This window comes from Puma concolor, chromosome D1 (assembly GCF_028749965.1).
Source record: "Puma concolor isolate L17-30 chromosome D1, mPumCon1.1.hap2, whole genome shotgun sequence".
Classification (NCBI taxonomy): Eukaryota; Metazoa; Chordata; class Mammalia; order Carnivora; family Felidae; genus Puma; species Puma concolor.
The window spans coordinates 28,939,216-28,955,518 of NC_141676.1; the positions used below are offsets into that span (position 1 = coordinate 28,939,216).

Below are 16,303 nucleotides of genomic sequence, written 5' to 3' on the forward strand. Positions count from 1 at the left end.
TGTCCACAGTCAGACTGGTGTGTGCCTTCTCTTCCCCTCTCCTAGGGGCGGGATTCACTGTGGGGTGGGGTGGCCCGTCTGGGCTACTTGCACACTGCCAGGCTTGTGATGCTGGGGATCTGGCATCTTAGCTGGGGTGGGTAGGCAAGGTGCACAGGGGCAGGAGGGGCAGGCTTAGCTTGCTTCTCCTTAGGTGATCCACTTCAGGAGGGGCCCTGTGGCAGCAGGAGGGAGTCAGATCCGCTGCCGGAGGTTTGGCTCCGCAGAAGCGCAGAGTTGGGTGTTTGCGCGGAGCGAGCAAGTTCCCTGGCAGGAACTGGTTCTCTTTGGGATTTTGGCTGGGGGATGGGCGGGGGAGATGGCGCTGGCGAGCGCCTTTGTTCCCCACCAAACTGAGCTCTGTCGTCCGGGGGCTCAGCAGCTCTCCTTCCCTTTGTCCTCCAGCCTTCCCGCTTTCCGAGCAGAGCTGTTAACTTATGACCTCCCAGACGCTAAGTCGCGCTTGCTGTCGGAACACAGTCCGTCAGGCCCCTCCGCTTTTTGCCAGCCAGACTCGGGGGCTCTGCTTGGCCGGCGAGCCGCCCCTCCGCCCCGGCTCCCTCCCGCCGGTCCGTGGAGCAAGCACCGCCTCGCCGCCCTTCCTACCCTCTTCCGTGGGCCTCTCGTCTGTGCTTGGCTCCGGCGACTCCGTTCTGCTAATCCTCTCAGTACTTCATTCTTAATACAAACATGCAGATAAGGATCACTAGGCATAGTGAAGAAAGTCTCCACCATGCAAATCAGGCAAAACAAACAGGGAGATGGAAAAAAACAAAACAAAACAAAACAAAAAAACTTGGAGAAACTAAGAAAATATACTCAGTAAAGAGAAATATATTTATTAATCCACAAAACAAGAATTAGGAGTCTATAAAGAAACACTGATAGAATAAAAGAGAACCCTTAAAATAAATATTTTAGGAGACATAAAAAGTATAGTGCAAAGTTTGGAGGATAATATTGAGATAATCTTCTAGAAAGTAGAACCAAAAGACAAGAAGATGGAAAACAGGAGGGAAAGAATATTAGGGGTTCAGTCCATGAGATTTAGTGAGTTTGAGAGAGAACAGAGAAAATGAAGAAGGGATGACCAAAGAAGTAATTACTAGAATGTAACCTAGAACTGAAGAATTTGAGTTTGTTTTGCTCAACACCAATACCTATCATTATGAAATTGAATACACACTTAGAAGATTCTAAAACTCTTTGTGGAAAAAAAGAAGTAGGTCATATACAAAGGATTAAGACTAGGAATGGCAACATAATGACTTTAGACTTCTCACTGGAGGTGCTGAAAGATAGAAGATAATAGAACCATGTCTTCAGTGGTTGGAGAGAAATTGATTTCTAAAGCAGAATTGTACTGCATTCAGCCAAACAAATCACTATGTATTGGTAGAATAAAGATATTTTCAGACATTTAAGTCCTCAACAAAAGAAGCATCCTGTATCTCCCTTATCAAGAAGTAATGGAAAGTTTCTTTACCAAGACAAGAGAATAAACCAGGAAAGAGGAAACAATAGGATCTAGGAAACTGGAGACCCATCCCAGAAGAGAGAAGGGAATCCTCAGTGATCACCTGATCAGTGTAGTGGACTGAAAGAGCAATAGGTCCAAATTGTAATGGAAGAATGGAAAGTCTCCAAAGAGTGGAAACTGAGAAAATATCTGATATTGGTAGTTTCTTTTAGATGAGGGTATGGGTCGGGACAAGAAATGATTGACATATGTAATACACTGTTTTAAGAACATAATGCTCTTGGTCATTTATTATTATTAGGATAGATACTGTGGTATCTCCTCTCACATCTCTTCTAAACTTTGATTTGTATATCTTCTAAAATATCACTTTCTTCAAGTGCCCAGTGATCCTTAACTACATGTTCATATTAAGAATGAAGTATTAAAAAGCTGGTTGAAAGTTATCAATATAGATACTGTATTTGTCAGAATGTTAAAATAGTAAGCATCTATTAAATATAGGCATTGTAAATATTCAGAAACTGTTCTATTATTATGTTCCATGTAAATTAAGAGGAACACATGACTTCTATAAAAATATTTACATTATCGGGGCTCCTGGGTGGCTCAGTCGGTTAAATGTCTGACTTTGGCTCAGGTCATGATCTCACCGTTTGTGACTTAGAACCCTGTATCGGGCTTTCCGCTGTCAGCACAGAGCCCATTTCAGATCCTCTGTACCCTCCTCTCTGCCCCTCCCCTGCATATAGGCACACACTCTCTTTCTCTCTGTCTCAAAAATAAAAAATAAACCTTTAAAAATATATATATTTACATTATCCTGAGGTAGAGGCAGTCAAAATAGGTATTCATTGAAAGTTATTAAAGTGCAGTTATGCTCTTTATGTGCTAAAGGAGAATTTTGATGTTTAAACTGTAAAATGCTTTTTATTAGCTATTTCCATAATTTTGCATAATAATGTCATTGTGTATTGATACTCTAGATGCAACTGAGAACAGGTGGATACAATTTAAATAGAATACTGTGAAGCCTTTAAAATGAGATAGATCTGTACTTTATGGCATGGAAAGTAAGCAAGAAATATTCATTTTTTAAGAAAAAACAGATTGCAGAAGAACACAATATGTATGGTATGGTCTCATCTGTATTTGAAAAGACATATTTTATGTACTAGTATGCTTAGAGACAACTTCTGGAAGGCAACGCAAAAAACTGCTAGAGTGGTTACCTCTGGGGAGGAGAATTGGAGAGCTGATAGAGGAATACTTTACCTTTTCTTTCTATATCCTTTGTGTGGCTTGAAATGTTTACTTTGAACATACATAGCTTTCCTAATGATAAATAAACTTAAAAATTCCAGATGTATTAGACATGTAGGTAGAGTTCTTAACTATTTTTTTTTTTAACAGAAGTTTACTTGGATTATCAGCAGACATTGAAGAAACCTAATAATATTGGTGACAATAATTTAATACGTTTCAAATCCTTGTCTTAGAAAACAGTATTTTTTAGTCTTAAAGGTTTTTTTGGAGGGGGTGTAGTGATTATATTAATGTTAATTTATGAAGTAAGAGTTCATATGGTAAATATTGAAGCTGTACTAAAAATGTGTTAATTTGAAATTAAAAATTAAAATTGTATTTAAGGGTTTTTAGCTAGTTAATTTCTAAAATAAATAGATATGGAAAAAATGTTCTGTGGTAGTTAAAATTTTGTAGTAGAGTTGGGCTGGATTATGCTACATTTCATATTTTTCAGTGCTGTACTTTATATTACTTTTTCAGTGCATTAAAACTTATGCAGTGAAACTGAATAATGGCAATGTTTTTATACCCTTTTATAGCCATTTCTTTTTCATAACCTCCCCCTATTTCCTGTTAACTAAACTATAAGCACCTTTCTGTTAATTTATGAAAATTATTGTTGAGATAGCACATTATCACTGATCTGTATGGCACTTTCAGCATGTTAGAAGCAAAGGTCCAAGCAACATAAAACACATCAAAATTCATTAATGTGGTATTGATTATTTTTTGGATAATTAATTTTATTGCAGACCCTTGAAAGAGATAATGAGCTGCAAAGGGAGAAGGTAAAAGAAAATGAAGAAAAGTTCCTTAATCTTCAAAATGAGCATGAGAAAGCACTGGGAACTTGGAAAAAGCATGTAGGTTTATTAAATAGTAAAATATTAAAATATTTTAAATAGTTGTAGACATTTAAAATAACTATTAAATGCTAAGAAAATATTGCAAAAATCATATAGGAATAAAATCAGACACATGTTCTTCTTGCACTTGTATTTCCAAGAAGTGAATGCTGTTGAAAAGCTAAATTTAATAAAATTTCCTGTAATGCTTTCATGCCTGAAAAACCACACATATACATGTGTGTATATTTATATTTATATAAATATTGATATATATAATTTGAATGACTTCCCATATGTGACAGAGAAAAATTAATTACCTTTTCATAAAGTAATTGCATAGTATTTTAGTAAATTATTAAAATAATTATATAGGTACTATTATTAGTAGCAGTTTTGTTGAGACGTATTAAAACCATGTTTAGAACGTGTACAGTATTTGAGTTCTATAGTATTAACATTTTATCATAAAGAATTGATATGTTATAAACATAGATATTTCCTTAAACCACATCCATTTAGTTTACACTAAATTTTCATTTTAGTAAAGTAGATAATAAAAGTATGAAATGGTATAAATTAAAATTGTAAAATATAAAGGTTCACTTCAAATATTGGTGGGCCCCAAAACTGATGATTCTATTTTAATGTGTGTTTTCATTTCCATTCAATTCTTTCAAAAGAATTCACACAATAGAAAGTCATGATGAGTTTATGGAAACTATATTTTGGGAAAGAAAGATTATGTTTTGGACTATTATACTAATTACACTATACTTTTCTAATACTATAATAATGTAATATATTTTATACTAATATATATATCTGAGTACCAGGTTGAGAAACATTTTATAGATTTTGATATAAATTGTTATATAAGTAACTCTTGATTTTTCAATTCATTTGCAGCTAACATGTTCTCTTAATTTGTATTTTGGAGAGATCAAGTCTTCACTGATGAATTTAATAAGGTTTATCCAAATCTCAAAAAGTATTTGTAGTTAGTTGTATCAGAATACTAAAAAATGCTTACTCTCTGTACAAGTAAAGTTTACTGTTAAGCAAGAAGCATAGTAACGTTCATTTTAGCTTAAGTGAATTCACATGTCATCTTAACACTTCCTTATTATTCCTGATGTTTAGAAACCTTGGAAATGGTACTGTTGGGATAAGGAAAACTGTAAAGTGAAAAGAGAATATACTTAACTATGTCAACCATTCCCCTCCCCCCACAAAAAGATTAGTTGCCCTAAGAAAATAAGACATTCCTTTTCCCTGAAACTATAACCATGCCCTTCTCATAGGGAAAAATCAATTGATTCCAAAAAATAAGCAGTTTCAATAAGGTGAGGCCTCCATCTGTAAATTTGTATAAAATTGGTTTTGTCTTAAGATACTTTAGTTTCTACAATCATTTCACTTCCATATGCTTTAGTACTAAACAAAACATAGTTAAATAAGAAAAAGCTGCTATGGTTCTACATAAGAGTTTTCTTGAGTGGGAGGTCAGATCTACTCTTTAATTGTATTTCTATCTCTTTGTAAGTTTTTCACCATTCTTGAGTGAAGGACAGTGCAGGTGTTGCTAGAGAATTGTATCAAGATGGGTTTTTAAAAACTTAAAAAGATACTGGCAAAAATAAGATGGAATCATATAAACTGCTATTTCCACCCCTCTCCAAAACAACAACAGTAAAAGAAATATCGTACAAATAAAACTTTGTGACTATTATTAGATAGTACAGTTAAAATTCATTGAAATTTATAAAGAACATGTTGTATGCATCTGTTTGCATTTGACTAGTTACATAGTTAATGGATATACATAGACAAAAGACAATAAATGAGGTTGTTCAGAAAATACTTAGTGGAAGGGGTTGGTTATAAAAGGAATTCAATTCACAACATTTGTTGATCATCTACTGTGTTAGGTACCATTCCAGGCACTGGATTTTCAGAAATGCCTAAAATAAATTTAGATTAATAAAGAGCTCACACTCTAAAAGGGACAGATAACTATGAAATTAACCACAGTAACATGGAGTAGTTTAAGTAGTATTAACAAATTACTGTGAAAGTACAAAATAAATCATATCACTTAGCTAGGTTGGAGAAAGTTTTAGAGAAAAGATGACACTAGAGTTTGGTCTGGAAAGATAAATAGGGTTTCACCACACAACATGTGTCCATTTCCTACACTTCTCTTTCCATCCTGCTGGCATTCCACTTAGTAAAGAATGGGAAAAATCATGGAGGTGTGAAACTGCATCTTCAAGGGTGATGAGTAATCTGATTTGAATAAAGCATAGGATATGTGAAATGTGACATTGGAAAATAGGTTGAGATCATCTTTCAAAAGGCTCCTTACTAAGGAAGTTGAATTTTATAAGTAAAGGGAAGCCATTGAGAATATTAAAGCAGAAAAGCGACAGATCTTTTAGGAAAATAACTCTTGCAACAGAATGGAAGATGGCTTTATGGAAAGAGACCAGTAAGAGGAACACTGTAAATAATCTAACCTTGAGCCTATGATGGTGTCAGTGAGGACAACAGTAGTGAGAACAGAGAAGAGGAGTAGATGCGAAAAGCATTTAAAAGTGGAATTGGCAGAGTTAAGTGACATTTCACATAAAGTATTAGAAGGGGAAAGGAGTCAAACATGACTCTATGATTAGTATAACTAGTAGAATGATAATGTCATTAAGTGACATAAGGAAGGTGGAAGGAGAAGAAGATTTGTAGATGAAAATGAGTTTAATTTGGAAGCTGCTGAATTTATACTGCCTGCAGGACATCTAGCCTGAAATGCATACCATGCATTTAGAAAACTTGAATCTAAGGAGAGGGGTTGGGAGATGAGATACAGATTTAAGATTTATTAGCATGAAGATGAAATTTGAAGGTATGGTTCTAATCATCTATGGAAGGAGTGGAGGACTTGTGACGAATCCTATGGAAGAAAGAGTAGGGTGGGTGTGTGTTGGGGCAGGGCGGGACGGGGAGCCTGGTAAGGACAGTGAGCAACGTTGGAGGAGAGAGGAAGAATAGTACCATGAAAACCAAAGAGGCTGTTCCAAGAACAAGTAGGCAATGTAGTCCTGCTACAGAGCTGTTAAATGGTATGAAACTTGGGAAAAATCCTTTTGCTAATTTACAGGTGATATCTGCCAGCGGGGGCTGGGAGGAGGGATCTGTAGACCAATGAGGATAGAAGTCAGGTTGTTAAGGAGTATGGGAGGTTAGAATTTGAAACTAGCAAGTGTGGATTTTTATTTTAAGAAGTGAGAGAGACAGTAAATGGGTCAAGGATAAAAATAAATTAGGAATGTGAGAAGAGCATATTTGTGGGCTGAGGAGAACATGCTGGCATATTGGGAAGGATTGTAAATAAGCAGCAGAGAGGAGATTAGTGCTGGAGGTAGGCTCTGAGGGAGATTGGAAAGGATGGGATAAAGAACTCATGGAGAGTTGAGCTTTGGAAGAGAAGTACCTTGCACAGATAGATTTTTAAAAGGTTAAAAACAGATGAGACGAAGGGAAAGTAATAGGTGAGTTCATGTCTGTTAGCTTCTGTAGGGACTCAGTGGCACTTACTTTGTCTTATATTTGAGGTTCCCGTGAAAGAGTATTCCCCCAAGAAAAAGATTATGACATTTTAAATAGCTAGTGAAAGCCCAGTTTATAGATGTAAATATTAGGCTGAAGTGTCAGTTATTGTTGTACTAATGCTCAGTACTCTTCATTCAGTAGAGTTAAAATCTGTATGTCTAATTTGCAACAATAAAATAAAACTTGGAAAAAGCAATAAAGGCATAACTTTTATAGAGCTTTTATGATTAAGAATAATACTTTTTCATTTGTAACAAGAGGTAGTTTAATATAGTAGTTAAGAATACAAACCCTAGAAATAGCTTTGGGTTTGGATCCTGACTATATCCACTTGATCTAGGCAAATTACTTAAACATCTATGAGCTTTACATTTCTCACCTGTAAATGGGGATTTTTATAAGTATAAATTATGTTTATTAAGTACTCAGCACAATTCAATAAATGGTAGCTCTTGATATTAATTTTGTCATCTTTTTTATTTTTTACTTTTTCCAAAAACTTGTGTTAATAAAATATTCTCATATAAAACACACTTATACAACTATTTTTGGTTAAATTTTATATTAGGTTGAAGAACTTACTGGAGAAATTAATGAGATTAAAAATGAGTTATCATCACTTAAAGAAACTCATATTAAGTTACAAGAACATTACAATGAATTATGTCATCAGAAGAAGTTTGAGGAAAACGAGAACTTTCAGGTAAAATTCAAGTGTTTTGTGGTTACAAAACTGAAAGAAATTAGGACCATCACTGATGGTTTTCTTCTTGCTTTATATTTTAAGTGTCTCAAATTTTAAAATAGGAGTATAAAAGCATGTGGTCTATAATACATTTTCAGTTAATTTTTGTGTACAGTATGACATAAGGATTGAGGGTCATTTTTTTCGACATGGATTTCCAGTTCCAACATGCACATTTTTTGAAAAGACATTTTTTTCTCTCATTTTACATTGGTATGTTCTTTGAAAGTTAATTGGTCTAATATATGTATGGATCTATTTCTGAATGCTTTATTATGTTCCATTGATTATGTTCATCATTAAGTCAATATGCAACCCTGCCTTTGTTAGTATAGCTTTGTAAGAAGTTTTAAAATGTGGTAGTGCAAATCCTTCAATTTTTTTTTTCAAAATTGTTTTGGCTCTTCTGAGTTCTTTGCTTTCCATATAATTTTTAGAATCAGTTTGTCAATTTCTAAAAAACAAGTCTGTGGGACTTTGTATTGTGTTGAATCTATAGATTAATTTGTGAAAAATTGACATCTTAACTATTGAGTCCTCCAATTCATGAACATGGCATATGTTTATATTTATTTAGACATTCTTTAATACCCCGCAGGAATGCTTTGTCATTTTCATTGTGTAGATCTTTAAAATGTTTGGTGAAATTTATCCCTGAATAATTCATGTTCTAGGATCCTATTATAAACAGTATTTTAAAAATTAATTTTCTAATTGTTTCTTGCTAGTATATAGAAGTAAAATTTGATTTTTGTGCATTGACCTTGTATCCTATTACCTTTTAAATTTATTGTAATGGTAGTTTTTTTCACCTAACTTTTGGGTTTTCTGTGTACATTATGTCATCTGTGAATTTAAAGATATTTTTTTCCTTCCTTCTGCTTTGTATGAATTTTATTTTTTTCTCAATTTATTGCAGTAGTTAAGACCTTCTAGTACAATGTAGAATAAAAGTGGTGACAGTGGGGGTGCCTTGGTGACTCAGCACATTAAGCGTCCAGCTCTTGATTTTGGCTCAGGTTTGTGGGATTGAGCCCTGTGTTGGACTCTGTGCTGACAGCTTGGAGCCCACTTGGGATTCTCTCTCTCCCTCTCTCTCTGCCCCTCCCCAACTCGTGCATTTGCTCTCTCTCTCTCTCTCTCTCTTCTTCTCTCTCTCAAAATAAGTAACATTAAAAAAAAAAAAGTCATGACAGTGGACTTGCTTTATCTCAGATGGAGAATTTTTAGTCTTTCACCATTTCATATGTTAGCTATAGGTTTTTTGTACGTGTTCTTTATCTGATTGAGGAAGTTTCCTTTTCTTCCTAGTTTGCTGAGTTTTTATAATGAATCAGTATTAAATTTTGAGAAATGCTTTTTCTGTATCTGTTGAGATAATCATATTTTTTCTTTATTCTGTCAATATGTTAATATTAACCAATTAATTATATTAATTGATTTCCAAATTTAAAATAACCTTGCATTCCTGGGTCACCTGGTTGGCTCAGTCAGTTAAGCATTCCACTTCGGCTCAGGTCATGATCTCACTGTTCGTAAGTTCAAGCCCCTCATCAGGGTCTGTGCTGACAGCTCAAAGCCTAGAGCCTGCTTCAGATTCTGTGTCTCCCTCCCTCATATGCATTCCTAAAAAATGTATTATCTTTTTATATATGGCTGGATGTGATTTGCTAATGGTATATTAAGGATTTTGCATTGATTAGGAATACTGATTTGTATGTTTTGCTTATTTTTTCTTTGTATTCTTTTGGTCTGGTTTTTGTATTAGAGTAATACTGGCTTCATGAGTTAGAATGTGTTCTCTCCTCCTGAAAGAGTATTGTATAGAATTGGTTTTATTTCTTTACTAAATATTAGATAGAATTTGTTGGTTTGCTCCAGACTTCACGTTGATATTTCCTTGTGATGTTTTTTTGCTGTGTATTCTTTTGCTGTACTAAGTCTTAGTCACTAGTACAATTGTAGCAGGATTCTCACACACAGAGTTGTGACACTGAGGCTTTTCTTTCCAGGAAGCAACTTTATTCATGTGGGCACCTCTCAGTTTGGTTCATTCCCAAAGAACTGAGCCTTGAATGCCAAGTGGCGTAGTTTTTTATATATTTTTACTTCTTTGTCTCCCATATACGGTCACACATTAACCTGTAGTCTGATTAAGTGGTCTTAGGTTACAAGGTCGTGAGGGATATTGTCATGTATGCATACGTTGAGGTCTTTCTTTTTTTCTTTCTTTTTTCTTTCTTTTTCTTTCTTTTCTTTCTTTCTTTCTTTCTTTCTTTCTTTCTTTCTTTCTTTCTTTCTTTCTTCCTCTCTCTCTTTTCTTTCTTTTCTCTCTTTTCTTTCTTTCTTTCTTCTCCCTCCCCTTCCCTCTCCTTTCCTTTCCTTAGAGAGGGGACCCTACTACACAACTGTATACTGAGTCCTGTGAGTCTTCCTAGCAAATCATGGAACCTGGGGGTAGTCTTGGAGACTTACAACACAATCATTTTTGGTAATTTTTGTCTTTCAAGGAACTTGTCCTTTTCATCTAAGTTGTCAAATTTATTGGCAAAGCGTTGCTCATAATATTCCTTTACTGTTCCCTTTCTCTATCAGATCTATACTGATGTCCCTCTTTCATTTGTGCGTCCCACCTTTCCCTTCCTCCCATTCCATCTCCTCTTCTTCTTCCTCTCTCTCGTCAATTTAGCTAGACTCTCAGCTTTATTTGCCTTTCCAAAGAACCAGGTTTTGACTTCATTGATGTCCGTCTCATGTTTGTTCATTTACTATTTCACTGGCTTTTGCTGTTAACTTTATTATGGAGCCTTACTTACATTCTACTTACTTTGGATTTGATGTGGTTTTTTCAGCTCTTTAACATGGACACTTAGATCATTGATTATTGGCCTTTCTTCTTTTCTAATATCAGCATTTAAAGCTATAAACTGTCCTCTAAACATTGTTACAGCTTCGTCCCACAAATTCTGATATGTAGTGGTTTCATTCTAACTTTTTTTAAGTTTATTGGTTTATTTTGAGAGAGACAAAGATAGCACAAGTTGGGGAGAGGCAGAGAGAGAGAGGGAGAGAGAGAATCCCAAGCAGGCTCTGGACTGCCAGCGCAGAACCCAACGCGGGGCTTGAACTCATGAAACCATGAGAGCTCATGACCTGAGTCGAAACCAAGAGTCGGACACTTAACCACCCAGGTGCTCCTGTAGTGGTATCATTCTTATTCATATTTTAAAATTCCTTTTGTGAGGTCTTCCTTGACCCATGGGAATGGGTATGAACCATCGTATGGGTATGACCTATAACTGTTTAATTTCCAAGTATTTGAGAATGTTCCAAGTATCTTTCTGTTAATGTTTTCAAATATAATATAGTTGTAGTCAGAGAGCATTTTCTGTAAGACTTTTATCCTTTTCAATATAAATATATCCTTTTAAATATAAATATCCTTTCTCAAAAGACTTGTTAGCCAAGCATATTGCCTATCTTGGTGAATATTTCATGTGCTCTTGAAAAGAATGCATATTCTGTTATTTGTCAGTTGAATGTTTTATAAATGTCAGATCAGGCTGGTTGATGATGATGTTCAAGTCTTTTCTGTCCTGATATTTTTTGTGTACTTCTATCAATTAGTGGGAGAAGACTATTGAAATTTTTGTGAATTTATCTTTCCATTTTTAGTACTGTCAGTTTTTACTTTGTGTGTTTTTAAGCTCTATTATTAGGTGTATATACATTTATGATTGTTATTTCTTGATTAACTGATCCATCTTTATCCTAGTAATATTTCTTATCTTGAAGTCTATTTTGTATAATATTAATGCAGCTGTTCCATCTTTTATGGGTAGTGTTTGCATTATATATCCTTTTCATCCTGTTACTTTTTCAGTGGGGATATTCATAATTTCTTTATGTTGAGTAATAACATGAGAAAGTCTGGGGTGTCTGGGTGGCTCAGTTGGTTAAGCGTCCGACTTCGGCTCAGGTCATGATCTCACAGTTCGTGAGTTTAAGCCCCACATGAGGCTCTGTGCTGACAGCTCAGAGCCTGGAGCCTGCTTCAGATTCTGTGTCTCCCTCTCTCTCTCTGCCCCTGCCCTGCTCACACTCTCTCTCAAAAAGTGAATAAACATTAAAAAAAAATCAACATGAGAAATTTTTATATTTTCTTTTTGAGAACTGTTTCTTATATATATATTTTTTTATTGTGGTAAAATATACATAAAATGTACTAAAACTATATGTGTGCAGTTCAGTGGCATTAAGTTCATTAATAAATGGGCATGGGCATGGTTGTGTACTAATAAATTATATTTCCAAAAACAGTAGGCCAGATTTGGCCCACTGGCCATAGTTTGTCAACTACTTTTCTAGAGCTTAATTGAACATAGTCTGTTTTCAAAATTATGTTAAATTCTTTGGTTAGTAAGAAGTTTACAATACTATATTCTCATTTTCTTTTACTCAGTCTTTGTGTTATTTTTATAATACACTTTTACGTATGTTATCAACTCCACCATATATTATTTTATTTAGTTTAATTTTATTTTTTTAATTAAAAAAATTTTTTCATGTTTATTTACTTTTGAGAAAGAGACAGAGACAGAATGCGAGTTGGGGAGGGGCACAGAGAGAAGGAGATGCAGAATCTGAAGCAGCAAGCTCCAGGCTCTGAGCTGTCAGCAGAGCCTGATGCGGGGCTTGAACTCACGGACCATGAGATCATGACCTGAGCCAAAGTCAGACGCTTAACCAACTGAGCCACCCAGGTGCCCCAATTTTTTTTTAATGTTTATTGTTGAGAGAGAGAGAGACAGTGTGAGCAGGGGAGGGGCAGAGAGAGAGAGAGACAGAATCTGAAGCAGGCTCCCAGCTCAGAGCTGTCAACACAGAGCCTGATGTGGGGCTTGAACCCATGAATAGCGAGATCATGACCTGAGCCAAAGTCAGGTGCTTAACTGACTGAGCCACACAGCCCTGTTATTTCATTTTAAATTAATTACCTGGTTAAGAAAATTAAGAATTAGAAAATGTCTTTTTGTTTTTTTTAATTAGGTAGGCTCCACGACCCTGAGAGATCAAGAGTCACTGCTTCACTAAGCCAGCCAGGCACCCAAAAAATCAGAGAAAATATCTTTTATATTCACTCATATTTGCCGTTCCTGGCCCTCTTTATTCACTTCTGTAGATCCAGGTTTCTACCTGGTATCCTATTGCTTAAGTTTGAAGAACTTCCTTTAATTGTGTGTGTGTGTGTGTGTGTGTACGTGTCTGTTTGTGTGTGCGTGCACAGGTGCATCTGGGTGAGGAATTTTCACAGCTTTTGTCTGGAAAAATGTGTATTTCTCCTTAATTTTTAAAGGGTATTTTCACTGGATATAAAATTCTAGATGGACAATACTTTTCTTTCATTAATTTGAAGATGCTGTTGCACTATTTTCTTGCTTATGTTGCATCTGGCAAGAAGTCTACAGTTATTATATTCACATCCTCTTTGTAAGTGTTTTGTTTGTTTGTTTTGTTTTTTTTTTTATCTCTGGTGTACCTTGGTTTGGTTATTTTGTTTGGGATTTGTGGAATGAATTCTTCAATCTGTAGATTTATAGTTTTCATTAAATTTAGAGGATTTTTGGTCATTACTTCAGATTTTTTTTCTGTCCCCTTCCTTTCCTTTTATGGGACTTCAGCTACACATGTTAAACTAGCAGGATAAACATCCCACAGGTTACCAGGTGCTGCACATCTTTTTGTCTTTTTTCTCTCACTTCTTCCATTGGGGTTTTCTATTTTTTCTGTGTCCTGAAGTCCAATTATCTTTTGTTCTATTTTGTTTAATCTGTTAAGCCTATCCAGTGAGTTTTTATTTCAGATACTGTATATATCATCTCTAGAATTTCCACTTCTTGTGTGTGTGTGTGTGTGTGGGGGGGGTATATATTTTTTATTATATTCATGTTGTTGTTCTTTAAATCCTTGAACATTTATAATAGTTTAAAATTTTGTTTGCTAAATCCATCATCTCTGTCATTTTGTTTCTGTTGACATTTAAAATTACAACTCACTGGCATTAATTAGAAGTATAGAGTTGTGCAATCTTCACCATTTCCAGGATTTTATCATCATTCCAAACCGAAACTGTGTAACCATTAACCAGTGACTCCAGACTTCCCTCTCTCCTCAGCTCCTAGTAACCTCTAGTTTACTTTCCAACTCTATGAATTTGCCTATTCTGTATATTTTATGTAAGTGTAATTGTGTAATACTTTTCCTTTTTGTCTGACTTATTTCACCTAGCATAAAGTTCTCAGAGTTGACCCGTGTTGCAGCATGTATTAGAACTTTATTCCTTTTATAGCAGAATAATATTCCCTTGTATGGATATACGATGTTTTGTTTATTCATTCATCTGTTAATGACACTTGGGCTTTCACCTTTTGGCTATTGTGAGTAACACTCTTTTGAACACTGACGTACAACCATCTGAGTCTCTGTTTTCAGTTTTGGGGGGTATATATCTAGGAGTGGATTTGCTGAGTCATATGGCAATTCTATAATAAACATTTTGAGGAACTGCCTTGTTTTAACTCAAAGAGTGGATGTCTTTCTAAGTCCGTTGAAATTGACATATCACAGTTCCTGTGCCATAATTAATTTATACAGTCCTTCACTGTAGGACATCCTTGTACAAATTTTCTGTACTTTTGCAATTATTTCGTTAGGATAAATTTCCAGAAACAGTTTTGCTGGGTCAAAGAGCTTGTTTACTTATAGTTTTGACACATATTGCCTTCCAGAAAGATTGTACCAATTTATACTCCCACCAATCACATATAAAAGTACCTGTATACCCAAACTCGAATACTTTTATCAGTTAAAAAAAATTGTTTTTAATTTATTTGGGGAGGGGGGGAGAAGGGAGAGAGGGAGAGAGAGAGAGAGACAGAAAGAGGATCCCAAGCAGGCCCAATGCAGGGCTCAGACTCACAAACTGTCAGATCATGACCTAAGCCAAAATCAAGAGTCAGATGCTTAACCCACTGAGCAACCCAGGCACCCCGTTACTTTTATCAGTTTTTATTTACATTTTTATTAAACATATTTTCATGTGTGTCAGTTACATTTGAGTTACTAGTGTATATATTCTCATTTACAAGTACACACAAAAAAACTTTTTGATCCTATGTCCATCTCTAAATACAAGTCTGTTTTCCCCTGTAGAGTCAAGTTTCTTCAAAGAGTGGTCTAAACTCATACCCTTTAGTTCCTTCCTTCCTATTTATTCATCCTTCAACATAGGGCAATCTGGCTTCACCCCTCCCACCCATCCAATGGATGGACACTACTTCCAATGGACATTTTTCAGTCCTTTTGATAATACATTGATACTGTCTCCTTCTTGAATACCTGTTCTCCTTTTCTTCTACCATATTTTACTCATCTGTGTTTCTCCCTCTCAAGCTTCTCTTTAAAGTGGAAATAATAGTTATTCTTACCATTAATTAAGCAACCATGAGTTATATGCTTTATAAACAGAATTGAATTTATTCTCCTAGAAACTACCATATTGTTTTTTGTCAATCTCCTTTGCTGATTTTTCCTGCAATGGTTTTCATTAGCATTTTATCCTATACCCTTTTCCCCCCTCAAAATATACTCTTATTAGTTTCATCAACTTGTACATCTTCTGTTGCCATCTATCTATCCATGATTTTCAAATATACACTTCCAGGTAAATTTTCTCTCGTAAACTCCAGATACATGTATCTAAATGTTCATTAGACTTCTCTACTTTAATATCTTCCTAACTCTTCAAACTCAGCAGGTTCAAACAACCCATGATATTTTCCTCCAAATCTGCTACTAACTCCTGTTTTCTAGCTGAGTAAATAACATCCACCAGTCACCTATGGTGAATCTGAATTCTGTAACCTGAACTCTGTAAATCAATCTGGACTCTCCTTCTTATCATTCATCAAGTCCTATTGATTAGCTTGTAAATACTTCTTGTATCTATTCAGTTCTTCATCTTTACTGCTATCACATGGACTGTGACACTATGGCACTCTTCTGATGCATCTCTGTCTCATGTTGTCTCCCTTTAATTCAGTATTTTTCAGACTTCTATGCACAGCCTATTAGTGGTCATGGAAATTAGTGATTTGTGGGCCAGTATTTAAAAAATGAAATAAAGTGCATATAAAACATAATGCATCACATTAAGAGTAGACATTACTTGGTGTGCTTGCTGTTGTAAAACATTTCTCATTGCAGGTTTTAATCATC

General features: G+C 35.1%; 1 protein-coding gene across 1 annotated transcript in view; it reads left to right on the forward strand.

The window, feature by feature from the left end:
* Positions 1-16,303, forward strand: part of CCDC73 (coiled-coil domain containing 73) — a 121,508-nt gene that overhangs the window by 94,593 nt on the left and 10,612 nt on the right. Inside the window, exons 12-13 of the mRNA XM_025928706.2 lie at positions 3,580-3,690; positions 7,850-7,984. Coding sequence (XP_025784491.1) covers positions 3,580-3,690; positions 7,850-7,984 — 246 coding nt within the window. The remainder of the gene's footprint in view (positions 1-3,579; positions 3,691-7,849; positions 7,985-16,303) is intronic.